General features: G+C 53.2%; 2 protein-coding genes across 5 annotated transcripts in view; both read right to left on the reverse strand.

Moving 5' to 3' along the window:
* Positions 1–476: 476 nt before the first annotated feature.
* Positions 477–18,749, reverse strand: RSPH6A (radial spoke head 6 homolog A). 2 transcript variants are annotated; one of them, XM_032326391.1, is made up of 6 exons: positions 17,989–18,749; positions 14,631–14,868; positions 7,296–8,060; positions 5,887–6,031; positions 5,044–5,161; positions 477–863 (listed from the first exon to the last, which is right to left on the reverse strand). In XM_032326391.1, the coding sequence occupies exons 1-6, from the start codon at positions 18,663–18,665 to the stop codon at positions 626–628; spliced, it is 2,181 nt and encodes a 726-aa protein (XP_032182282.1). In that variant the 5' UTR covers positions 18,666–18,749; the 3' UTR covers positions 477–625. The 2 variants fall into 2 exon arrangements, with proteins under 2 accessions (XP_032182282.1, XP_032182283.1); XM_032326392.1 differs by lacking the exon at positions 5,044–5,161 and having other exon boundaries at positions 651–863.
* Positions 18,750–18,929: 180 nt separating this feature from the next.
* The window catches only part of SYMPK (symplekin), a 36,591-nt gene continuing 29,148 nt past the window's right edge, over positions 18,930–26,372 (reverse strand). For all 3 annotated transcript variants that reach the window (XM_032326387.1, XM_032326386.1, XM_032326388.1), the window contains 7 exons: positions 25,959–26,049; positions 25,066–25,167; positions 21,245–21,432; positions 20,235–20,411; positions 19,968–20,063; positions 19,387–19,725; positions 18,930–19,197 (listed from right to left, as the gene is read on the reverse strand). In XM_032326387.1, coding sequence (XP_032182278.1) covers positions 19,063–19,197; positions 19,387–19,725; positions 19,968–20,063; positions 20,235–20,411; positions 21,245–21,432; positions 25,066–25,167; positions 25,959–26,049 — 1,128 coding nt within the window. In that variant the 3' untranslated portion in view covers positions 18,930–19,062. The remainder of the gene's footprint in view (positions 19,198–19,386; positions 19,726–19,967; positions 20,064–20,234; positions 20,412–21,244; positions 21,433–25,065; positions 25,168–25,958; positions 26,050–26,372) is intronic.

Consider the following 26,372-nt stretch of genomic DNA (forward strand, 5'->3'; position numbering starts at 1 on the left):
ACCTCATCCCTCACCACTCACTCCTCACACCATGTCCTAAACATGGAGATTCAGGAAACTACCTCAACACAACGCTTTCTTGCCCTTGGGTTTGCCTTTGACATGCTGTTACCTCTGCTTGGAATGCTCTTCCCCGCTCTGTTCTGGACACTTTAAGGGTCAATTCAGGAGCTCTGTCCGTCCTCGGGGCTCCCCCGTCTGGGTTGTCACTGCCGAGGATGTGTCTGTCTCTCCCATAGAGAGCGAGCCCCGGGAAAGCAGAGCTGGGGCTGCTTGGCCACCTCTGTGTCCCCAGTGCAGGGCTGGGCCAACAGAAGGCACATCAGTAGTCGTTTGCAGTCCAGATGAAGGAATAAATGACACAGATAGGAGACATGATGCTGGGCAATGTCTGTTCCCAGCAGAGCCCAACAGCCCTGACTTGGGAGGCCATGTCAACAAAAGAATGAAGACCTCGGCCATAAGCCGTGGGGAAATTTTATTTAGAGCAGTTACCTTCCTCTTCTACCCCTGCCCTCCGGGGGCAGAAAGCAAACCAACTGTGAACAAAACAACCCATCACTCACTATGTATAAGGGAAAACCTGCGATCTACCTGTTCGGGGGATGGGGCTAGGGGCCCCCCTTCAGTCATCCAGGTCCTCATCCTCATCTTCCTCCTCATCTTCCTCCTCTTCTTCTGCGGCCGCCAGGGCCTGCTCCTGGGCTGCCTTGAGGGCCTGTTCCTCCTCCACCGTGGGGTCACTCATCTCCATGACGTCGGGGCTGCTGGGGTACTCATGCTGAATGGGGGCTGGCAGGGGTGGGTTGAAGTTCTCGGGACTGTACTTGTGGCCCCAGCCAATGTAGATGTTCTCAAACTTCCTGGAAAGTCAGAGAGACAGTGGGAAATCCTCCCTCCCTTGAAGGCCTTGAAGACCCAGCCCGGGCTTTTACTGGAGATGGGACCCCGTTTGGGCACAGCCAACTGCAGAGCAGTGGCTGGTGGGGTCATCTGTGCCCACGGGATTTCTCTGTGTGTTCTTCAGTTGTTATTGAACATCTGTCTCCTAAAAGTGCCAGGCGTGCCTAGAGTTGCTCTTTGTAACAGCATGTGGAGCCCTTGTGCACTTGACATGTGCCCAGGGGGACCAGAGCTGAGTTTCTAATTAATATTTGATTTTCCAGTTTCACCCACAATTTCTTCTTCGGTCCCCCTGGTTATTTACGAGTATGGTAATTTCTGCATATCTGGGAAATTCTCCCAAATTCCTTGTTTTTGATTTCTAATTTCTTTTTTTTTTCAAGATGTTATTTGCTGGGGTACCTGGGTGGCCCAGTGGGTTAAGCCTCTGCTTTCAGCTCAGGTCATGATCCCAGGGTCCTGGGATTGAGCCCCACATCAGGCTCTCTGCTCAGCGGGGAGCCTGCTTCCCCCCCACTCTCTGCCTGCCTCTCTGTCTACTTGTGATCTCTATCAAATAAATAAACAAAATCTCTTTAAAAAGATTTTATTTGTTTATTTGTTTGTCAGAGAATGAGAGAGAGCACAAGCAGGGGAGCAGTAGGCAGAGGGAGAGGGAGAAGCAGACTCCCCACTGAGCAGGGAGCCCAATGTGGGGCTTGATCCCAGGACCCTGGGATCATGATCTGAGCCAAAGGCAGATGCTTAACCCACTGAGCCACCCAGACATCCCTGATTCCTAATTTCATTCCAGTATGGCCAGAGAACATATTTTGGACCATCAATATCTGGGTACATTTATCTAGACTTGTTTCATGGCCTGGTATATGGTCTAGTCCTGGGGCCTGTTCCGTGAACACTTTGAGGAGAATGTGTGTTCTTGCTATTGTTGGAGTGGATTTTATTGCATTGTAATGAATTTAAATTTAAGCAATACAACTGATACTCAGTTTGGTTACTGGAAAATGTCTAAGCAGGTCCAGGACAACTCGAGTACATGAATCTACTTTCTCAACTACAAATTTTGTGAGATCTGAATACAGACCAAGTACTTCTGAGAACAAGGTAGCTTCAAACGGAATGTGTGCTGTAAGTGTCAATTTCACACCAGATTCTGAAGTCGTGGTATGAAAATAAAAGACAGAATATAAAATAGCTTGTTGATTTTTATGTTGTTGCTTTCACATTGTGATAATAACATTTAGGATATTTAGGGTGGGGCGCCTGGTTGGCTCAGTGGGTTAAGCCGCTGCCTTCGGCTCAGGTCATGATCTCAGGGTCCTGGGATCGAGTCCCACATTGGGCTCTCTGCTCAGCAGGGAGCCTGCTTCCCTCTCTCTCTGCCTGCCTCTCCATCTACTTGTGATTTCTCTCTGTCAAATAACTACATAAAATCTTAAAAAAATAAAAAGGATATTTAGGGTGAAATAAAATAAATTATTAAAATGAATTTTACCTGTTTATAACTCTTGGACATAGCTAGTAGTAGAAAATCTTCAAAAAAATAAAAAACTTTAAAGAGTTAAAAAAAGCTCTTGAAACAATTAAAGAAAAAACAAAGTTTAAAATGATACAGGCAGCTCGTATTTCATTTGTGTTGGACAGCGCTTGTCTGGATATGGGGACCCAGCAGAAAACACATTAAGCAAGAATCCCTGCGGTGGTGCCTACATTCTAGGAGGAGGAGACTGGTAATAAACAAGAACATAACTGGTCAGGTCCAAGCCCTGCCAGTCCACCTGTTCCCAGAATTTTAACTAGAGGAGGAAATGGGAGCAAAGGAGGGGGGTTGGGAGGTAGGGAGAGAGGCAGAGAGGAGAATCCAGGGGGAAGGAAGAGGGATGGAGAGTTTGCCATGGGGGCTCTGAGGCTTTGCCCTGTATCCCCGCCTTGCTGTTCCTGAGATAATTGTTTTCCTCCAGGAATTCCTCGGGAGTCTTCAAATATGCTGCCTCCTTGGAAGCCTCACCAGGGCAGTTGAGCTTGCTAGGAAGATGGACTCTTGGGCCCCAGCCCCACTCCCATGCCACCGGAACCTGCCCTTAACCAGATCCCTGGGGTCCTGTGCACTCACGTCTGGGAAGCTCTGGTCTAGAATGTTCTCTACCTGTATTTCCCCGTTACTTTCTCTTTCCCCTAGAGATTTCACGTAAAGATCGCTCTTCCCAGGAACCCTATTTTGACCCCCTTAAGATGAGACTTTGGAGCTGCAATTGGTCACTGAACTGTCTGTCCCTAGCATAACAAGGTATTTTTTGGCTGGGGGGAGGGGTGCTATATTATTAATGTCAGCACTTCCTCTGTCTGCTTTCAGGGGCAGGATCCACATCGCCTTTTCAATAAAGGGCCTGGGACCTAGCATACAGCTGGCAGACAAGGACATCCAAGAGTCTTTTATAATGGAAAAAAAAAAAAAAAGGAAGAAACGTGGATGATTGGAGGCATGGATGATTGAGTGGTGGGTGGATGGGTGAAGGATGGCTGGATAAGTGGAGTTCCAAATTTGGATCTTTTGCTTTCAGAAAGATGTTGGCAGGGTGCCTGACTTGCTCAGTTGATGGAGCATGTGACTTTTGATCTAGGTGTTGTGAGTTCAAGCCCTGTGTTGGGTGTTGAGATCACTTAAGAATAAAATCTTAGAGGGGCGCCTGGGTGGCTCAGTGGGTTAAGCATCTGCCTCCAAGTCATGATCCCAGGGTCCTGAGATTGAGCCCCACATCAGGCTCCCGGCTCCATGGGGAGTCTGCTTCTCCCTCTCCCCGTGCCCCAGCTCTTGCTCTATCCCTTTCTCTCTCTGTGTCATGCTCAAGCTCTCTCCAATAAATAAATGAAATCTTTTTTTAAAAAATATTTCATTTATTTATTTGACAGACAGAGATCACAAGTAGGCAGAGAGGTAGGCAAAGAGAGAGAGGAGGAAGCAGGCTCCCTGCTGAGCAGAGAGCCCGATGCGGGGCTCAATCCCAGGACCCTGGGATCATGACCTGAGCCAAAGGCAGAGGCTTAACCCACAGAGCCACCCAGGTGCCCTATTAAACGAAATCTTTAAAAAATAAAACCTTAGGGACTTCTGGGTGGCTCAGTTGTTAATGCGTCTGCCATCAGCTCAGGTCGTGATTCCATGGGCCTGGGGTTGAGTCCTGTGTGGGGTTCTCTGCTCAGCAGGAAACCTGCTTCTCTCTCTCCCACTCCCCCTGCTTTTCTTCCCTGTCTCGTTGTGTCTCTGTCAAATAAATAAATAAAATCTTAAAAAGAAAGAAAGAAAGAAAGAAAGACGTTGGCAAATGAGGTTGTGGCCAGAAGAAGGGGGTTGGCAAAAGCAAGCAAGCGAGACTCTTCCCTGTTTCTGGAGGGGGAAAAAATTGCCAAGAACGTAAAGTATCAAGATTACGTGAAACCTCATCATGGGATCCAACACAGTCCAGGTTTACCGGAGATGCAACAGGAAAACCTATGACAACGTCTCATGCCACCTGGTGGACAGAGTCAGTAAATGCACCCACCCCGTGGTGGCGGAGGGCCCCTCCCTGAGCTGCTAAGCAGAAAGGCTGGGGATGTGCCTGGTGGGAAAGACTGAGGGACTCTCAGCGTGTAGTAGGTGTGCAGTGAGCATCTCAGTGAGCGTGTAGCTGTGGGTGGGAAAATGCAGGAGTGACTTCGACCTGCAGATCTTTTGGAGCAACTGGTGGGGAAGACTTCTGCCCCATAGAAAGAACGGTCTAGGGGGCCCAGGGAAGGAGTTATGTCCCCCAGACACAAGACTCTGCCCCTGTGAGGGCCACCTCAAGGTGGATCCCTGAGTCCTATCTGGCTCTGTGACCCATATAGCTGAGAAGCATAGGCAGGGAGGACAGAGATCCAAATTTGAATCCTGCATATGTTGTGTGACCTTGAGTCAGTTCCTTCTCCTCTCTGATCCTCCATTCTCTTATCCGAGGGGCTCACACTCCTTGTCCAGGATGTCTCATTTTAGCCCCAGTGGAATTCCTGGAGCTGGGTGTGGAGGTCGGCCCTGAGAGCTTCTTGAAGGGGGTCTTCTGATCTCCACCCTGCCCCTTGCCCTTGGCTTTCTCTGCTGGAAGGGACTAGAAGAAGACCTACTTGCCACTGGCGTAGGCATAGGCCCCTGGCCAAAGGTTGGAGCGCACGACGGCCACGGAGTACTGCGGGCAGAGGCTGCAGGACAGACGGGCGGTCCAGGGAGAGATGTGCATGATTTCTGCAGGGGAGTGGAGAGCACCAGGGAGGTCAGAGCTCCCTCCAGCCCTGCACAGCCCCCCTGGAGGGGAAGCAGAAAGAGGGGATAGAGCAGAGGAGGACAGGGCCCAGGGGCATGGAGGGAACTGTGACTGGCTCTAGATCACTTTCTCACTGTGTGGCCCCAGTTAGCCACTGCACCTGTCCGAGCCTTAGTGACCACACCTAAGAAGTGGGTATCCTTATTTCACCTGCCTTGCAGGAGCTGCTATGATCTCCCTTCTGGGCTGGTCATTGATCTGGACCAGGGTTCGGAGGGTACAGTTCAAGCCCTGGGCTCCTGGAAGTCTGGGTTCAAATTTGGGTTCTATCCATTCACCCACTCTCAGCCTCTCCTTGTCTCTTCCTACACGTGCCTGAGACTCTGACCTCAGGAAATTCCTCTCCAGGCTTCCAAAATCCAGCTTTGGTCCTGGTTCCTTTGTGGAAAGCCTCTCTAACTCGAGTCTCTCTCTCTCTCTTTCCCCCCAAATCCACACGGGACTCGAAAGTTCATATCCCCCTGATCCAGGACATCGCCATGTGCCATCACAAGACAGATGTGTCCCCATAACCCCACAAGGGAGCTGCTGTCATCAGGCCCGTGTTATAGAAGAGAGAACCACTGAGGTTCAGAGAGATGCCCCCCACCCCCCAGCAGTCTTGCTGTCCCTCCCACTTTCTCGCCAGGCCGGTAAGACCTGTTACCTGCATCTTCTGAGAGCGGGGTCAGCAGTGGGGGTCCGACCTCCTGCTCCACCTCCTCCACCCCCTCATCCGCCTTCTCTTCCTCCTCCCCCAGCTCCTCTTCCTCTTCCAGCTTCTGCAAAGGGTTCACCCAGGTGCAGCGGCCCTGGGGGTGGGAGCGGGGTAAGGGGAAGGTCAGTCAACACCCCTGGTGGACAGAGCCTGGCTTGCACTCTGGGAGGAGGTGAGGGGCCAGGAAGGACACTTGGCACTGGCCATGTCCTCGGCAACCAGGGATGGGCAGGAGGACAGGGTTAGTCACACAGGTCAGGGGAGAGAGGACAGGCTGAGAGAGCTGTAGTGGTGAGGCGGAGACCGCGGCCACCTGCTAGCTATGTGGTTCCCATCTGGGCAGTGTTTCATTTTTTATCTTACATTTAATGAGCACTTAGTATATACAGGTAGGTGCTGGGGATCCTTGAGAGAAGAGACCACCCCCCAAAACCTCTGCATGTGGAGCTGACACTCAGCAGCCCATATGATCCTCTGTTTGCTGCTCTGTGAAATGGGGATGTCATAGGGGCCTCTCTCATTGGACTGCTCTTGGGGTCCATGAGGCACTGGAGGGCTGATCCACAGAGCCAACTTCAGTTGCCTCCAGCATGAGATAGGAGCAGCCGTTATAACGATTTCAAAAGGAGTTATTCGGGTTCAATAAAACATCGCCGGGGTCAATAAAGTTTCGTTGAACGAACAAATGAATGAATGAAAAGTTCTAGCACACAGCTAGGAACTGTGTTTCCTTGAATGAGTGAATGAATGAATATAAAGTCAGACTAGTCCGGCATTCCGGAAAGGCGGGTCCTCGGTTTCTTATCCATAATTCCCAAACCTGAAAACTGTGAAAACCAAGTGTTGCTTCCCTGCACCCTTTGGCAGCAAGCCCGGCCTGCTGCAAGCGGCAGCAGCAAGCGGCTGTTCAGTTTTGCAGCAGAAATAAAGACTTGGAGGATAGCGGTGTATGCACTGTGTCGCCTTTTTAAAATCTGAAAAAATGCAGGCCACCAAGATGTGCCTGGTCCCAGAAGGTTTCTTTTTCTTTTTCTTTTTTAAATTTTATTTGTTTATTTGGCAGAGAGACACAGTGAGAGAGGGAACACAGGCAGGGGGAGTGGGAGAGGGAGAAGCAGGCTTCCCGCTGAGCAGGGAGCCCAATGCCGATGCCGGGCTGGATCCCAGGACCCTGGATCATGACCTGAGCTGAAGGCAGATGCTTGACGACTAAGCCACCCAGGTGTCACCCCAGAAGGTTTCTGACAGGGGCACCGACAGGGGACAAAGGGCCCGCAAATAGAGGGGGGGTTAGGGGAGGAGGCTGGAGTCGGGGTCCGGGGGCCAGGGAGGGGGAAGCTTGGGTCCCCAGGCCTCACCTGTGGCAGAATGTGCTGTGTATGATGCACCCAGTTCGCCATGGAGTCCACCAGCTCGAGCACCGGGATGCCCTCAAAGTCGGGGTTCTCCTCGTAGGAGTCGCGCCCCGCACCACCCTCCTCCTCCTCATCTCCCTCTTCCTCGCTGAACTGGTAGAAGCCAAGCGGGCTGATGTGCGTGGCGGCCGAGATGCGGGCGATCTGGGCCCGCAGATAGTTGGCCTCGTTGCCGGGGAAGGGCGGGAAGCTGATGATGGGGGCGTCCAGGTAGCCCGTGAAGAACTTCTTTATCTTGCGGGCCTGCACGATCTGGAGGGGCGTGACGTGTGGCAGCCGCGTCCACGGCCGGCCTGGCTCATTGCACACGAAATACAGGTACTTGTTGGTGCCCGAGCGGCTCTCCTCCTTAGGGACGATGGGTGGTGGCCTCCACATGGGCTTGGGGATCACGTCGGTGACCTTCTCCTCGTCCTCCTCGCCCTCCTCCTCACCGTGCGGGTCCAGGCCCTCCCCGCCCTCCATCATCTCCTCTACCTCCTCCTCCTCCCCTTCCTCCTCGCCCTCCCGGAACTCCACCTCCGCCACCAGGTAGCTGCGGCTGAGTCCCAGGATCTTGCCCCAGAAGCGGCAGGTGTGGATGGGCTGTTGCTCCACCAGCTGCTTCAGGGCCATGAAGATGCGGAAACTCTCATCGGAGCTCAGGCCCACACCGGCCTGCTCGAAGTAGAAGGCCGTCTCCATGATGTTGGGCACTGCTGTCTCAGCCTGCAGGGGTGGGGTGGAGGGCAGAGGGAGGAAGGCTGAAGCCCTGCTCCCTAGCCTGACTCTTCTAAAATCCAGAGAAGTGAACTGCTCTGTAACCCAGCTGCTCATGTGACCACTGTTGGTCAGTGAGATGGATGTAGGGGCAAGTCCTTGGGGAGGATGTCCGTTATAGGAAGAGAAAAGGCAAAACAACAGCAACAACAGCAACAACAAATCACTAGGAGAAAATCCGTTTCTCCTTCATCCTTCCCTCTTCTTTCACCTGGAATGGGGTGTGAGATCTGGAGGCACAGCAGCTATTTTGGGACCATGGGGTAAAAAAAAAAAAATCCCATATCCTAATGATGGTAGAGTTGAAAGGTGGAAACCACTTGTCCCCAGTGGCATCACTGAACTGCCTTACCTCCCTGGCCTTCTTGTTCTATGGAACAAAGAGGCCACTTTTAGTCATGTTTTCTGTTACTTGCACCCAAATGCGCCCCTAACAGATATCCCAAATCATAGAGCAAATTAAGGGAAGAGGCAAGTCCTGAACCCAGGAATCAATGATGTTGGAGGATGGAAGTGGTAAGTCTTGCCCTCACTGCCCCCTCCTTCACCATCTACTTTGTTCAGGGAGACAGAGGGGGGCACAGAGAGACTGGGGAGGGCAGAAAGGGAGTGAGAACAAGCAAGTCGAGGGCTGAGACTAGAATACAGTGAGGTGGGCGCCTGGGTGGCTCAGTGGGTTAAGCCACTGCCTTCGGCTCAGGTCATGATCTCAGGGTCCTGGGATCGAGTCCCGCATCGGGCTCTCTGCTCAGCAGGGAGCCTGCTTCCCTCTCTCTCTCTCTGCCTGCCTCTCTGCCTACTTGTGATCTCTCTCTGTCAAATAAATAAATAAAATCTTAAAAAAAAATAATTTAGAATACAGTGAGGTTTGAGCCCAACCACCCCCACAACCACATGGGCCATAAGGCTGAACCCAGTAATTTTTCATTTAGTCAGTTCAGACATCTTTATTAAAGACTCAGTGCAGGGGGCACCTGGGTGGCTCAGTGGGTTAAAACCTCTGCCTTCAGCTTAGGTCATGATCCCAGGGTCCTGGGATCGAGCCCCACATCAGGCTCTCTGCTCAGCAGGGAGCCTGCTTTCTCTCCTCTCTCTCTGCCTGCCTCTCTGCCTACTTGTGATCTCTCTGTCAAATAAACAAAATATTAAAAAAACTCAGTGGGAGGGGTGCCTGGGTGGCTTAGTCAGTTGAGTATCTGACTCTTGGTTTCGGCTTTGGTTATGATCTTGGGGTCCTGGGTTACAGCCCCACGTGGGGCTCCATGCTCAGCTCTGAGTCTGTTTGTCCCTCTCCCTCTGCTCTTCCCTCTATGAACACGTGCTCTCTCTCAAACAAATAAATAAAATCTTTATAAAAAATTTTAAAAAATAGGGACACCTGGGTGGGCTCAGTTGGCTCGGGTCATGATCCCTGAGTCCTAGGATCGAGTCCCGCACCAGGCTCCCAGCTCCACGGGGAGTCTGCTTCTCCCTCTGACCTTCTCCTCGATCATGCTCGCTCTCACTGTCCCTCTCTCAAATAAATAAATAAATAAATAAATAAAATCTTTAAAAAAATAAAAAATAGAAAAATAAAGACGCAGTGGATGCCAGTCCCAGGCTAGGGCAGGCACTGAGATATATCAGAGAACAAAATACATGAGGTTCTTCCTCATGAGATCAGCCCTTGACCTGCCCTTGACCAACATGACACGTCCAGGAAAACACATTGCCCAAACCACATGCTCTCCTGCCAGGATTTGAAATCAGAATGGAGAGAGAGGGGGTATGGTAAGTAAAATAATGATTGCCCCCAAAGTTTGTCCAGGCCCCCATCCCTGCACCGGTGCCTTCGTTATATCTTACACGGCAAACATGACTTGCAGGTGTGATTAAATTAAGGATCTGGAGATGGGGACATCTTCCTGCATGATCTGGGTTGGCGCAGTGTAATCACAAGGGTCTTGATAAGTGAAAGAGGAAGGCAGGAGGGTCAGAGAGGATGTGACGACAGAAGCAGAAATCCGACTGAGAGATTGAAGGTGCTGCGCTGCTGGCTTTGAAGCTGGAGACAGACCCAGGATGAAGGAACGTGTGCTGCTTCTAGAAGCTGGAAAAGGCTAGGAGATGGTCTCTCTTCAAGAGCCTCCATTAGGAGGGCAACCCTGCCGACCTTGACTTTAGCTTTGGCAACACCAAGTCGAAGTGGACTTCGACCTCCAGAACTATGAGGTGGAACGTTCTGTTGTCCTAAGCCATGAAGTTTGTTAGAGCAGCAACAAGAGACAAATACAGGTCCCAATTGCTGAAGGTGAAACAGGTTAAATGTGGGAGCCACACGGCAGATGACTGAGACTTTGTGTCCACAGTAACCTTTTGTAAGGACACTAGTCCTATTGGATTAGGGGTCACCCTATTCCAGAATGACCCCATCTTAACTAATTACATCTACAGTGATCCTTCTTCCAGATAAGTTCCCATTCTGCAGGACCTGGGTGAGTGATACTTCTCCCTGCATTAGAATTTTTGTGGAGGAACAACCGAGAACAGATGGCTGGTGTAAATACGATGGTGGTGATGTTTCAATCACACCAGTTGCTGTGAAAGATTTGGTGACAAACGTCCTGATGGAAATAGGCATACTGTTGTTCACAAGTGTTTGAAGCCCCTCTCCAAAGAGGAATGACACGCTCCCACCCATTCCCCACCTCCACTGCACTCAGGAGGGGCTGTGTCACTTGCTCTGGCTTCTTGAAACAGCAGTGACAGGGACACCTGTCACAGCCAGACAGCAGCTGTAAGAACCAATGTGGGGTTTGATATGCTCTCTTTCTCCCCCCTGCAAGGGTGGAAACTTGTGGCACAATGCAAACCCCACTGCCCTGCGTTCTCAAGCAGCTGATGCACAGAAACCTTTGGCCAGCTCTGCATGGGCAGGCGATGTGAGTGAGAACTAAGCTGTGTCCTTTGAAGCCACAGAGACTGTGGTGCTGTTTGTTATCTCAGCTGGATGGGGCACACCCCAGCGTTCTGGTACTTTCCCTCAGTCATGAACATGATGCGAAAGCTTGTTTTCCTAATTGATGTGGACACCAAAGTCAGGGAGGGCTGAATCAAACTTAATTCTAAGACACTTTGCTGGTAGGAAGGAAGATACAGGAATGAGTGTAGGAAACTCTCTTGGGAGTGTGTGGTTGGCCCATGAGCCAGTGGCCATCACCCTCTTTCTGGGAATCCCCCTCCCATCCATATAGCAATGAAGTATCCTCTCTAGCCATGTGTAAATGATTATGCCTCCATCCTGGCACTGTTGATTGGAGCAAGAGTGGAAAACTGACCTGAAAGGACAGATCAGACTCTGCTTCTCTCCCTACCATTGTCTCCACCTGTCATGTGTAACTGAGTCGGAGAAAAAGTACAGCTAGCATTCCCCCTGCCTAGAAATTACTCCTTTGGTATCACTGGGTTTGAACCCAGATTCTGTGGCCAGATTCTTTCTTCTTTTCTTCCTCCCAGGTTCCAGGAAGATCCCATCTGTGGTCTGGAAGAAATGATTTCATAGGGACAACTGGATGGAAGTTTTAAAAAGTGAATTCAGGCGCTATGGCGCAGCTGTATGCTGCAAGGTGCAGGGGGCCAGGAGGAGAGAGGGGCAAAGGTGAAGGATGGGCACTGGGATCTCTGAAGCTCTGCCAGAGGCCCAGCCACATCTCTGCCCTTGACTTGGAAAGGGTGGATCAGCCCTGCCAGCCCGCTGAGCCAGCACCATCTGCAAGCCCCTTTTCTGTTGCTCCCAGGTCACTTTCCCAGCCTCCCTTGCAGCCAGGGATGGTCGCGTGACTCAATCTGGCCAACAAGATGCAAGCAGAGGTCTTCTGAGAGGCTTCTAGGAAACTTCTACTCTCAATTTTAAAACTTCATTTTAAAAATTTTTATTTTTAAAAATTTGTTTAGGGGTGCCTGGGTGGCTCAGTGGGTTAAAGCCTCTGCCTTCAGCTCAGGTCATGATCCCAGGGGCCTGGGATAGAGCCCCACATCGGGTTCCCTGCTCAGCAGAGAGCCTGCTTCCCTCTCTCTCTCTGCCTGCCTCTCTGCCTACTTGTGATCTCTGTCAAATAAATAAATAAAATCTTGAAAAAAATTTATTTACTTTAAAAAAGATTTTTTTAATTTATTTGACACAGAGAAAGAGATCACAGGACCCTGGTATCCAGGACCCTGGTATCATGACCTGAGCCGAAAGCAGAGGCTTTAACCCACTGAGCCACCCAGGCGCCCCTGAAATTATTTTTTAAAAGGTATTATTTATTTATTTTGAGAGAGAGCATGAGAGAACAAGTGCCCGGAGGGACAGAGGGAGAGGGAAAGAGAGAACCCCAAGCAGGTTCCACGCTGAGCGTGCCCAAAGTTAGTCTGAACTTACAAATGCAAGAATAGTTAGCCTCCTTTATGAAACAGAGGCCCGGAGCCAGGGAGCTCTGTGCTATCAAACAGCCAAACCTGCTATGCGGCGGTTGTACGCAGCGGGCAGGAGATTTCTAAAGCAAAAAAAAACCATCCATAGAGCGAAGGTGAAGAACAGAGAATCCACAAACCGGTCGAGTCCATATAGGTGTAAATAAATCACAGAGATGGCATTTCAAAGGAGGGCGTAAGGAAAGGATGCATTTTCCCACAAGGGCTGTTGGGGATCATGGTCAGCGACTTAGAAGAAATAGAAAAGGGGAAATGAGAGCCTCATCTCCTGTCAGAAAAATAAATACGAAAAGCTGAATTGCGGATTTCTTTAAGTCTCTTTCTTTAAGTCTGCACAGGCCACAAACGCCCACAATTTTGCCGGTTTGCAGACCTCCCATTAAGAATACCAGCTCCAGGGGCGCCTGGGTGGCTCAGTGGGTTAAGCCACTGCCTTCGGCTCAGGTCATGATCTCAGGGTCCTGGGATCGAGTCCCACATCGGGCTCTCTGCTCAGCAGGGGCCTGCTTCCCTTCCTCTCTCTCTGCCTGCCTCTCTGCCTACTTGTGATCTCTCTCTGTCAAACAAATAAAATTCTCAAAAAAAAAAAAAAAGAAAAAGCCCAGCTCCAAGTTCTTAAGGGGGTGGGGCCTTGAGGGACCAGGCGGTCGAAGGGGCGGAGTCTCATGACCAATAAAATTTCAAGGGGGCGGAGCCTCAATTGCCACCCTGTTCTAAGGGGGCGGGGCCTCTAGGAGGCGGGTCCTTGAGGGACTTGAATTAGACGTAGACAAGACCTGGGGGTAGGGGAGGAACCGCTTAGAACCCAGTTCTAGGGGCACCTGGGTGGCTCAGTGGGTTAAAGCCTCTGCCTTCAGCTCAGGTCATGATCCCAGGATCCTGGGATCGAGCCCCGCATCAGGCTCTCTGCTTCGTGGAAAGCCTGCTTCCTCCTCGCTCTCTGCCTGCCTCTCCTCCTACTTGTGATATCTCTCTCTGTCAAATAAATAAATAAAATCTTTAAAAACCAAGAACAAACAAACAAAAAAAACAAACCAGTTTTAAGTGGGTGGGGTCTCCTAAGGAGAAACGATCTGAAATTCAAACCCATATTCCTAGGTAGAACTTTGTGCCCAAGCCTAGGGATTTCCACCTGCGCTTTGGTCCTCTATCAGATTGTGGTTCCTCCATTCTCTCACCATCCCACCCCACTATCGTCAGAATCCTGGAGTCTCAGGAGCGTAGACAGAAGTGCGCACAGATCAAGAGCGACTGCAGATGTGTCAAAGGTTGTATATAGTATGGGCTTTGGAGATCACATTCCTGCCTTCCTAATGCAGTCCCTGGTAATTCCCACCTTCGTGCCCTCTGAGCCTGCGTCTTTTTTCTATAAATAGGAGTAGGTCGCACTTGCCTCGCAGGGTTGATTTAGGGACAGAATGAGAGCTCTTCAAGCTCTTAGCAGGAGCCAGGGAGGTGTCAGAATGATCATAAACAGTTCTCAACAAATGTTTCTTGAATGAGTGAAAGAACACTTTACTTGAATTTTCTGCCATTGTCCAATTCTGGAAATGATTGTGGAATTAAATATTCTGAGGACAGTGAAATGTTAAGGGGCAAAGAGTGGAAGAGTTCTTAGAGGGTCTCAACGAAAGGGGAAACTGAGTCTGGGGACTGGTGAGCACGTCAGCGTTGAGGGACTCCAGGAGGCAATGGGTTTCACAGAAAATATCTGCAAACCAGAATTATTTTCGGAGGAAGGAGTAGAGGATGGTAAGAGAGACCAGTTCCACCTCCATGTAGCCGCAGGAGTGCAGAGGGCCAACTAGCCCTTCTGCTTCAAACACTTCAGGGCACTCCAGGCGCCTCAGGAGAAAGCCTGAGCCCCTTGGCCCGGTATTCAAAGCCCTCTGTAACCTGGTTCTGGACCCCTCCAGCCAGTGCACACACAAAACTGAAACTGTTTGTGTTGCATTCCCTCTGCATTCCCTCCGCTCCAGACCTAAGCACAGGCTGTGCATAAACCTGGGCTGGGCCACTGAGGGTCCCGCTGGGCACCCCTCCTACCGGCACAGGCTCACTTACCACCTCCTCCTCCATCTCCTGTTCACCCTCGCCTCCCGCGCTGCTCCGAAGGAATAGCCCCTTCTGCCTCTCAGCCATCTCATAGGTGGGCTCCAACTCAGGGTCATCTCGCATGGTGTCCAGCTTGGGGTGGAACCACTCCCATTGCGTAGTGCGGTTCAGTGACTCCAGGATGGACAAGGGGTCCTCGGGCCGCTGGTTCAGGATCTTGGTCAGCAGGTTCACCAGGTGCTCATACCTGCCTCCCCAGGGAGGGAGTGGGAAGTGGGAGACATTACTCGCTCAGCTCAGTGAGTTGTTGTTGTGTGCCCGGCCCTGAGCCTGGCACTGGGGACCCCGTAGAGAAAATGTCCCTGCCCCCATGGAGGGAATATTCTGATGATGGAGGCAGACATTAACCAGATAGGCAGAAATATATAGTGTGTCTTTCTATGAAGACAAAGCAGGGAATGGGCACTGGGAATGCCAGGGATAGAAGATGGCTTCCAATTTTAAATAGGGAGGCCAGGGAAGGTCACACCAAGGGGACTTCTAGGCTGAGATCTGAGTGACGTGAAGGAAACCATACAGATATTGGGGGTGTTTCGGTCAGAGAGAAAAACTGCTGGATAGACCCTGAGACATTTCATGAGTCTAACAGAATGTTGACAAAATTCAAGGAAACTAGGAGATAGGAACATTCCATGCCAAACTTGCTTAGAAATACAGATGCTACAGGGGTGCCTGCGTGGCTCAGCCGGTTAAGCATCTGCCTTCGGCTCAGGTCACAATCCCAGGGCCTTGGGGTTAAGCCCCCTGCTTCTCCCTCTCCCTCTGCTGCTCCCCCTGCTTGTGTTCTCTCTCTGGCTCTCCCTGAAGTAAATGAAAATCTTTTAAAAAACGAATTATAGATGCTGAGGTCCTAAGCTAAATGGCACCCAGCAAAAAGTTGCTCTCAGAAAGATGACACACAATAATTAAACTGGGCTAGTAACAGGACTAGGTTGATACTAGAAAAATAGAAAAAAACATACCCATCATGTTAATATGTTAACATATATATATATATATATATATATATATATATATATATATATATGTTGGGGCACCGGGGTGGCTCAGTCAGTTAAGCATCTGACTCCTGTTTTCAGTTCAGGTCATGATCTCAAGGGTCATGAGATTGAGTTCCACATCAGGCTCCCCACTCAGTGGGGAGTCTGCTTGGGATTCTCTCCCTCAGCCCCTGCCCCCACTTGTGCATGCTCTCTAAAATAAATAAATAAGTCTAAAATTTCATATATATATATAAAATCACCTCAACCAGTGCAGAGAAATTGAGAATATTCAACAGCCATTTATGATTTTAAAAAACCCCAGCAAACTAGGAATAGAAGGTAATTTTTTATAATCGTATAAAGGGCATCACACTGGAGGTCTCAGCCAATGCAATCTGACATGAAAAAGAAGGGAAAGGTAAAAAGGATTGGAAAGGAGGAAGGGAAAGTGTCATGGTGTGCAGGTGATGTGATGAACAGAGGCCCTGAGCTGAGGGTGTGTCTGGTGTGTTGGAGGAACACTGAAGACATCAGAGTGGCTTTGGTGGAAGAGAGGAGAGGAATTATAGGGGGAGAAAGGAGGTGGGGTCATGGCTGTATTGTAATGGCTTCTTTGTACCTGAGTCACCTGAGTCCCAGACTATGCTGGGCACTTGAGAGTTGTGCTGGATTCTCACCCCAGTCACACATCTGAGGAACAATCGTGATCCCTACTCTCCAGATGAGGAAACAGAGACTTAGAAGAGTTGAGGTCATGAGGTCACAGAGTGGCAGCACAGCCAGGATTTGAAACCAGGTTGGTCTAATTTCAAAGCATGTATGTGTAACCCTCTGCTGGATGGAAACTGTATGGTGGCGGTCTGGGGTGTGCTGGAGAGCCATCACTGAACTGGGAAGGGTAAGAAGTCAGACTTTGGCCTTGGCTTTTCAATAGGAGACCTTGAAGTTACCGAGGCTGGAAACCATTGAAAAGAGCTAGAGGTTAATTTTGACTAGACTCTAGGAGCCTGGATAGGGAGCTGACTAGAGATGAAGTTTAGAGAGCCAGTAGGGGCTGAACGGCTGAAAAGTATGAACCTACTCCTGAGGGCACTGGGGAGCCATGGCAAGATATGCCCATGGGAGGGATAGGGTTAGTTTTGTACTTGAGCAACATCTGTTATTTCTCCAGCCTTGTCTCCTCCCCCTTTCTCCCCTGGTTCCAGTCATACCAGCCTCCTTGCTGTTCCTCAAATACTGCAAGCCTTAAAGCCTTTAAACATGGTGTGTCCTATACCTAAACCACTGTACCTCCAGTTACCTCCAAGGTGTTCTCCCTCATCTGCTTCGGGTCCCTGATCAAATGTCACCTCCTCAGAGGCCTTCCTTAACCTCATGCTGTTTAACAAGTACTCCCTAAACCCCCTTACTCTGCCTTACTTTCCCCCTTAGCTTTTTTTTTTTTTTTTAAGATTTTATTTGACACACAAAGAGAGATAAACAGAGTAGTAGAGGGAGGAGGAGAAGCAGACTCTCTGCTAAGCAGAGAGCCTGATCCCAGGACTCCTGGATCATGACCTGAGCCGAAGGCAGGTGCTCAACTGACTGAGCCATCCAGGCACCCCTCCAGCTTTAGCTCCCATCATCACCTTTCATTTGTTATATTTATTGTCCGTTCTCCCAACTAGAATGTAAATTTCATCATGATGTAATGGGGACTGAGAAGTGTACTGACTACAGCTAAGCAGCCTTGGCAAGTGCCTTCCCCAGGCAGAAAAGTTGAGTGGAGAATGGGGCCTCAGGACGCAAATCACGCACATCTGCTTCATCCAACTGTTATCATCTGGGCTATGGGACCTACTTTCTCTGTCTCAGTTTCATCCTCTGTGAAACAGGGACAGTAAGTGTGCTAATCTCAGCTGTGAGAACTGGATGTTAACATCTGGATGGTGGCACAACATCTACTAAGTGAATTAACTATTATGGGGCGCCTGGGTGGCTCAGTTGGTTAAGTGACTGCCTTTGGCTCATGTCATGATCCTGGAGTCCTGGGATCGAGTCCCACATCAGGCTCCCTGCTTGGCAGAGAGTCTGCTTCTCCCTCTGACCTCTCCCCTCTCATGCTCTCTCAAATAAATAAAACCTTTAAAAAGAAACGTTAACTATTACTAGTTTCATCCCAACTGCTAGTCTGAGTCAGATGCCCCTGGAGCAGGCACTGGTTACCCATGAGGGGTGATCCCGTCTGACAGAAGAGACCCCTGGGTCTGAGGCAGAGATTTAGCTGGATGGGGCCTCTCCCTGCCTGCGTCCCACTCCCTCCCCACTCGAGAGCCCCTTCTCACAGGCTGAGGCTGCAGCCCGCGCTGGTCTGCAGCAGGTAGGCCTTGGCATTCTGTACGGCCAGCTCCCGAGGCTCTGGCTCAGGCACCTCCGCACTGAAGGGCATGAAGCCCAGCTCCGAGGGTGAGTACTGGAGGGTGGGGTCATCCCTCATGTAGGGCCCATGCGGGACACCCTGGTCGAACTGTAGGTCTTCTCCCTGGTACATGTTGAACTGGCCCAGGTAGTCGGGCTGCGTCTCCAGGTAAGCAGAGTCCAGTTGCTGGAAGAGGCTGCCTTGGCCCTGCTGTAGTTGCTGCAGCATTAGGCTGACGTTTCGGGCGGCCTGCATCCCGCCTTCTTCCAGGTAAGGTTGGGGCTGTAACTCGGAAGGAAAGCCCATATTCAGGGACGGGTACTCTACACCACCCAGCTGGGCTTCCTCAGTGGGGTACATCGCCAAGTTCTCCTGTGCGGTCAGGGGGGGCCCTGATGACCAATCCTGGAGGTTGGTCTGGCTTGCCAAGTTCCCTTGACTGCTCTGCACGGCCGGGCCATCAAATGGTGTCTGGGGCACCTCCTCGGAGATGCTAGGCTGGGGTAGACTGAGCTCCCGACTGCGCCGCTGGGGCACCTGGGAACTCCTTCGACTTGAGGGTTGCTGGGGTTGGGGCTCAGGGTCGGGCGATGGGTCCCCCATAGTTCAGAAGAGGTCGCAGACCTCCAGAAGTAAGGCCTGCAGACAGGGAGGCCAGCTTAGTTGCCCGCCTGCCGGCACAGGCCCGGTAGCGGGTTTCTAAGGAGGGAGGGGGCGGGCCGTTACCAGGGGAGGGCGCGCGGGGACGCCCGGCCAAGGACCTGACTTCTGCGCAGGCGCAGCCCCCCAGCCCCAAGGCCTGCCAGTCTTCCAGCCAGCACCTGGGGGCGTTCACTCCACACAGGGCAGTCCCACAGCTGACACGCAGGTAGAGACGAGAGACTGCATCCACGCCCCAGACCCGCGATCTTTTTAATTTTAAAGGCAAAGCCCCTGCGGCTAGGCCCCGCCCCGCCCTTCCCGAGCCCCCAGCCCCATACCCCTTCCCCACCAAGCCCGGTCAGCTGTTCCCCTTGATCTCGGGTTCCCCGGATTCCTCGGCGGCAGGGCTGGGGGTCTTCATGGTGTCTTCTCCGGCAGGAGTGAGGGTCTGGGGACTGCGCTCCTCCTTTGAGGTCAACCCGCCCGCTGCCTCCTGGTGACAGGAGAAGGGGGAGCAGGTCAAGGATAGCGGAGCGTGGTCCTACCTCCATGCTTCCTTCTACCTCCATGCTTCCTTCGGGCTGTACCCCCCTCCCCCCGACCCTGGGCACTTGGCATACACCCTCTATCCGGGGGCCCTAATTGTCTTCTTCCTTTGCTGCTTTGAGGTTGTCATCCCTACCTTAGGTAGGGGCCCCTCAAGACTAGAGTCCAGGAGTGCGGCCTCGGTCAACCCCGAGTCGTCATCCATGCTGATGAAGATGGCCGGGGTCTCACACTCAGGCCCCTCCTCCCGGAAATCTATGGCTTCTTCGGGCTGGGGAGGGCCTGGCCGGGTGGAGGAAGAGGACGACGACGACGACGACGACGACGAGGGGGCTCCCACTCCTCCCGGCTTCAGCTTCTGTTCCTCCTCCAGCTGACGCTTTAAGGCTTTCTCCTGGGCCAGCCGCAGGCCAATGAGGTCCTGAGGGGGTCGGGGGGCAGGGGCCGGGGCCAGGGCCAAGGGCTCCAGGTCGTCCTGGGGGTGGTGAAGGGCACACGGAAACTCAGCGCCGAGGGAGGGGGGGCCAGGTCATAGGCTGCTGTCAGAGGATGGTGGCAAGGAGCCAGCAGGGTGGGCATGGGGAGTACGCAAGGGGCAGCTGTTCCTCCACCTCCCATCCCTTTCAGCAGGAGCCTCCACCAGACAGAGGTGGTTGGGGTGGGGGGGAACAGGATGGGCCTTGCTGGCTTAGGGGTTAGGGAGCTGTGGGCCCTCACCTCTTCCAGGGGCCCTGTAGGCACTTCCTTGGCCTCTGGCTCCTGCTTGCCACTGGCCTCCAGGATGGTCATGATGGAGTTGGGGATGTGTGCTTGCTAGGGGAAGAGCAGGTTGGGGGCTCTATGCAGTGCTTGGACCCAAGACCCTTAGTGGATCCTCCCAGAGCCCCTGAGCTTCTGCGACAGTGCAGGGCTCCCGTCTGCTCACCCCCATCCAGTCTTCCAGGGCTGAACCCATGGGGCCACCCATCCCACACCCTGGGGTACCTGGTGGGGGGTGAAGGATCGGACGTGGGCCAGCAGGGGTTCCCGGAGCTCTGGGCACTTGTCAAAGACGGCACCCAGCTGCTGGGGTGGCAACTGCAGGATGACCTGGAAACTCTGGGGCTTGGTGCGTTGACAGCACTTGATGAAGCCCTCCCACACCTTGGGATACTTCCACACCTGAACGGGGCGGGGAGGGAGCGGTCCTGAGCAGGTGCTCAGGCAGTCACCCCAGAAAATGGGAAGACCTTACCAAGATGGGGCCCAAATCCTTGCCAGCCAACAGAGTCCTCTGAGCTACCCACAGCCCTGACCTCTGGCCCTCCAGTTCTGGATCCTGTCCCCGCCACCTCCCACCCCCTCACATAAGCACAGTCTCATCTCACTCTTGCAGCAGCTTCAAGGTGCGACGTCAGCCTTGCTAAACAGATGAGGCCCAGGGAGGTACAGGGGTTCGTCCATAGTCAGGCGGGGACCATGGGGCAGAACCAGGGTTTGAACCCAGGGCTGTCCAAACCTGCATCTCCCCTCTAAGCTGGATGTTGCAGAGTGGCAATCAATGGGCTCACTCTAGTCTGAGAGCTCGTGAATGTTTGTTTGTTTGTTTAACTTCATCATGGTATTTCTAGCTTCTCTTGAGAAATGGGCCTCTATTTCAGCTCCAGTATGTATTGTGGCTGGGTGCAGAGGTGGCGGCAAGGGGGACTATGTCTCTCCTGGGACGCCCACCCTGTGAAGCCTACCACCAGCTGTTCCTGGCCCCCAGCTGCCCTCACGCATCACGCTGCTGTCCTGGAGCCGACTCAGCGACCCCTGTTGGGCTGTACTGTCCTTGGCCTAGGGCAGGGCAAAGGGGCTGGCAGGTCTAGAGTGCGCTCTCCTCATCCTGCCTCCCTCTGTGGGGTGGGCAGCCAGTGGGCTGGAAAAGCCCCGGGGCCTGCCTCCAATCTGTCTTCAGTGTGTCCCGCTGCAGCCCACTGCCTGCAGGGCTGGGGCAGCCGGGGGCAGGTTACCTGCTTCATGATGAGGCGGGACAGGATGTTCATGACGAAGCCCCCCAGGCGGGGGTACATGGTCAGAGACTGGATGACGGTCCTCATGAGCAGCATGGGCAGGGGGCTCTGCTCCATCAGCTGCTGCATCACCACGGCCAGCACCTCCGATGTGTACACGTTCCGTTCCGCAAAGCACAGGTTGGTGGCTGCGAGGAGGCGGAGAGTGGGCCTGTCCTCTTTGCCCAGCTCCCCCGAAAAGGCGGGAGCCCCGCCACCCTTAAGGAGAGCCTCAGCCCCATTAATCTGCCCCCATGAGTGGAGACCTAGCCCTCATTCTGGAAGCTCTGGAGGGGAGACTTCCTCACCCAGCAGGGCTCTCAGGGGATACTGTAGCCTGGGGTGTTGGTCCGAGGGAAGACATGGCCAGCTGCTGGAAGCCCCAGGCTGGGCAAAGTGGGCAGACCTTGGCCCTTTTTCTTTGGGGACAACCCATGGAAAGGCTGAGGCAGGAGAGACAGGTTGCCAATGCCTGGGGGCCCTTTCTGGCTTGCCCTTCCCACCTGTCCCAGAAAGGGAAGGCAGCTTTGACTTCCATAAGACCCCCCACAGGAGACCAGAGATGCCCTCTACCAGCAGGCCAGTCAAGGGACTGCCCACTCCCAGTCCTGATCAGAGCATAAGGATCTGTGCTGGTGCTGGAGGGACACCAGGCATGGGGGCATGTGCGAAGCACAGTGCAGAGAGTAAGGGAGCAAAAGGAGGAAGCTTGGGCCGACGAGGTGCTCCCCAGCTCAACATCCAGTGCCAGGAAAGGCCCAGGAAGGGCTGGCACGACAGGGCATCCATGAAGGCAAGAGGGCCAGGACAGGACTTGGGGTCTGTTCCCTGGGGAATGGGTAGTGGTACCCCAAAAATCAGTGGGATCGGCGGTGTTCCAATCCATTGTGCTAATGGGGAGACCCCAGGAACTGCCTCTGAACCCCTTCTTCCCCAAACACCACTTGCCATGTGAGTCTGTCAACCAGGAAGTCTTTATTGAGCCAGAAGAGAGGCCCCCAATCCTTGAGAGGCTAATGGAGAACGGGGGTGGGTCCCTATAAGGAATGAGGGGGGCTCCTATAAGGAACAGGGGAAGGATGGAGGCATTACAGGAACACAGGCAGGAAGGAGATGAGAGTGGGGTAGGGCAGGTATCTAGGCCAAAGGAGCAGAGGAAAGTAGAAGGTAAGGACAGTGCAGAAGCCAGAGTGAACCTACCAGAAACCTAGAAGTTCCTCCTCCTCCCTTCCAGTTAGTGGCTGGTTCCTGCCTCCTCTACCTAAAAGGGTCCACAGCCAAACCCTTTTCCTCTCCTCCCCCTCTGCCCCAGTCTCCCCTGGGCCTTCTACCCTGCCCTCTACTCTACCCTTCATAGCAGGCTAAAGAAGTCCTTTCAGAAGCTCAGCCTGACCCCACACCTCCCAGGGGTCCTCAAGATATCAAGTCTAATCTCCTACTGGGGCCTAGAAGACCCCGTGTGGGTGGGGCCCAGGCATGGTGTTCTTAATGCTTATGGTCTGACCTCTCCTGACCAGGCCCCTTCCCCTCAACCACAAGATCTCGTCAGCCTCACTTCTGCAGTTCTAGAACCAGACCGTGCCAGCACATCTCTTGGCCTCTGCAAATATTCTTCCTTTCTCTGGGATCAGTGTCTCCCCGGCTACCTTACCCCTACTCATCTCTCTGTGGTTTTAGCTCAGGTGTCCTCTTGAGGCTCCCCCGTGCCAGCCCTGCTCACTGTGGGCTTTCATCATCTGAGGAGGGACCGTGAGCCCTGGGGGGCAGGATCAGGGCTGTCTCCATCCCTGCTGGGTCCCCAGCACTGTCCAGCACAGGACCGAGCACAGGCGCTCAGTGAGTTTTCTTTAACTTCCGCACCAGAATGCGGGGGGGGGGGGGGGGGGGAGGCAGTGCAGGTCCCGTTATAGAAAACCTCACCAGAGAAAGAGGGTGGCTTTTAAAGGAGAAGAGAATGCCTGTACTATCAGGCATGGGGGACCCAACGGTGCACAGAACAGGACTGGACTTGGATCCGGAGCTCAGAGTTGAATGGGGATCCTAGTGCAACCAGGACCACCACTAGCGCCTGAGCGGAGAAACGCACTCTGGGAACTGGCTAGCTCGGGTGCTAGGGACAAACAGCAGGTAGGGAGAGCAGCTGGAAGGTTGCTAGGAGCTCAGAGGCACGGAGGCTGTGCGTAGGCCTGGGCTTGCAGAAAACAGGTGGGCTTCTAAAGGCCAGGCCTTGACAACATCTCCAGGGACCTGGCCACTGCCCACCTGAGTGACCTGTGACAAGGCTCTTCCTTCCTTGGACTTATTCTGGGCCTGCGAATGGACTTAGTCGGGTGGTGTGGTCTGTGAATCCCCCCCAAATTGTACACAAAACTGTGTGAGTCTGTCCCCCTCGGGAAGGGGCCCACACTTCCCTGACATCAAAGGGGCTACAGCCTGTAAAAGAGCCACTTCTGGGGGCGCCTGGCTGGCTCAGTCGGAGGAGCATGTGACTCTTGATCTTGGGGTCATGAGTTCGAGCCCCACCTTGGATGTAGAGATTACTTAAATAAACAAATAAGTGTAAAAAAATAAAATAAAATAAAATAAAATAAAATAAAAAGGCCACTTCTGGATGCTTAGCTTCGAGACCCTTTTCACGTTACTGTTCTTTCACCAGAGGCCTTAGTTCCTCCTCAGTTGTAGCGTAAGTTTTAGACTTCCATAGGCTCCTCTCTCAATCTCAAAGATTCTGAGAGAACTTGCTAAGGAAGGCCAGGAAATAAGTAGTCACGGGAGGAGCCAGTTTAGGCTAGACGAGAATCTAAGTGGTGGTGGTTGGCTGGGGGGGGACCCTCTCCCCGCTCTTAAAGGAGACAAGGACTCGAAGGACGGGGGTCTGAGTAGAGGGGGGCGACAGTAAGGGCTTCCACCTTGGGGGGAGAACATGACTTCCACCTTGGGGGCCAGAAACCTCCCTCAGGGAGGAGCGGGGGCAGTGCCAAGGAGAGCTGACAGGGAGAAGTCCTCCTATGGGAGGTGGCAGCACTGGGACCCAGGGTGCCACAGGCGGGCAGAACTGGCAGAGCTGGGTTCCAACTCGGGTCTAGCGGGCTTCAGATTCTGTGTGGCTCCACTAAACCGCTTAGCTTGTGCACGGCCCTGAGCAAGTTCCTCAATCTCTCTGGAACATTCACTTTCTCGTCTAGAAGACGAAAGTCTGCATACTCACCAGGTAACAGCTGGCATGTGTCGGCAGGGCGGCCTGAAAGGCACTCGGGGGAGCCTGGCTCAGTGTAAGTGCTCGGGAAGTGGTGCCGGCAGCTATTAGGAAACTGCTGGTTGAGGAGAGCCAGCCAGTGTGTCCCCAACCCCTGCCCTGGAGGCACCTTCTCCTGTCTCAACTGGAGCCCGGACTGGACTCGACATCTCCTCCTGGTCCGACAATGGCCTTGGTGGGCTCCATCTGCTCTGCTGGCCGTCCCTCTGCCCCCTGTTCGGCCGAGGGCTCTGCTTCCTTCATTCCTCGAGCCAGGGCTGGGGAGGGAGGGGGCCCCCACCTTTCTTGAGGACTACTCTGGGCCAGTGCATAGCAGATGCACCAGTTCCTTGGACAGAGGGAGGGAGGAAAGAGAGGAGGGAGGGAAGGCAAAGGAACGAGGGTAGGTGTCCAGAGCGGAGACGGGGTTGCAGGTGGCACAATCTCCAGCGCGGCAGACTCCAGCAGGGACATGTGAGTGACTGAGGTTCCTCCCTGGGTCCGCAGCAGCCAGGCCACTTGGGGGGGATGGGGGGGAGCGCCTCACCTTTTATAATGGACTTCATGTCACACTTCACCGAGTCGATGTTGTGCAGTGCGATCAGCAGCTCTCCAGGGTTCAGTGGGGACAAGGCCGAGTTCCCTTCACCTGTAGGGAGGGAGCGGGAAGGGGAAGGAGACAGGGTGGCACCTAAGAGGTGTGTCTGGGTCCCTAGACTAGGGGAGTGTGAACGAGTATGAGGCACCCTCTGCGTTGATGGGACTGGGAGGACAGAAGGCTGGGGCAGGGGACGAAAAAGAAGGGAATGAATGCCACCCCTTCCGGGAAGCCTTCACCTTGCTCTCCTCCTTCCCTGCATGGGGTTCCTACCCTTCTAGGGCAATAGCTGATGCACTCCAGCAGCTCCTCTCCCTCCTCCCTGGGCTGTGCCCCCAAGGAGGGCAGGACCCCTGCAGAGCACAGATGGGCCAGGCCATGCACTCGATGACCGCACTTAGAGGTGACGCTGCCCACAGGCAGCTAGGGGAGACGGCACTCTGCTGGTGTGGTTTGGGGGGTCCCAGACACTCCTGTGTGGGGGTTTTAAATCAATGTTATGGGGGCGCCTGGGTGGCTCAGTCGTTAAGCGTCTTTGACTCAGGTCATGATCCTAGTGTCCTGGATTGAGCCCCGCATCGGGCTCACTGCTCAGCAGAGAGCCTGCTTCTCCCCGTCTCTCTGCCTGCTACCCTGCCTACTTGTGCACTAATAAATAAATATTTAAAAAAATCAATCAATCGATCGATCATGTTATGGGTGCAACAGCCAGCCTCCATTCCCTCGCTAACACCATGAGCCCCCGGGGTGAGATTGAGGGGTCCATCCTAGGTCACTGGGCTGTTTTTCTAGGTTCAAAGTTCTATTTTGCTTCTTTCGACCCCATCGAAGACACCACCTACCATGCTGGGTGCCCAGCAGGCGGTTGAAGACCTCTTTCACCACAATGGGATTGAGTTTGATGAGCTTTGGCAGGGCCTGGATCACTTCTTTCTGCAGGGGGAGTGAAGGGGAAGCGGGTCAGAGGGCACCCCCATCCCAGGTGCTCGCCCTGGGATGAGGCAAGGAGAAGCTCCGGCCTTGACCTCGGACACTTCCCTCCTCTTGCTCCCTCTGGTCCCTTGGGGTTGAGCTTTCTCCTTGAGTCACTGGGCCTGGCTCAGTCCCAGCCTCGTCACTCCCCATCTGAGCCTTCCTTGTGCCACATGCCCCCTGATGGCCCCTGCAGGGAGAGGGTGTCATCGTCATCCCTTTTCCACAGAAGACTGAGGCTCACCAGGGCCCCACAGCCTGTTAGCAATAAGACCTGGGTGAGG

The sequence above is a fragment of the Mustela erminea genome, chromosome 19 (assembly GCF_009829155.1).
Source record: "Mustela erminea isolate mMusErm1 chromosome 19, mMusErm1.Pri, whole genome shotgun sequence".
NCBI classification, from domain to species: domain Eukaryota; kingdom Metazoa; phylum Chordata; class Mammalia; order Carnivora; family Mustelidae; genus Mustela; species Mustela erminea.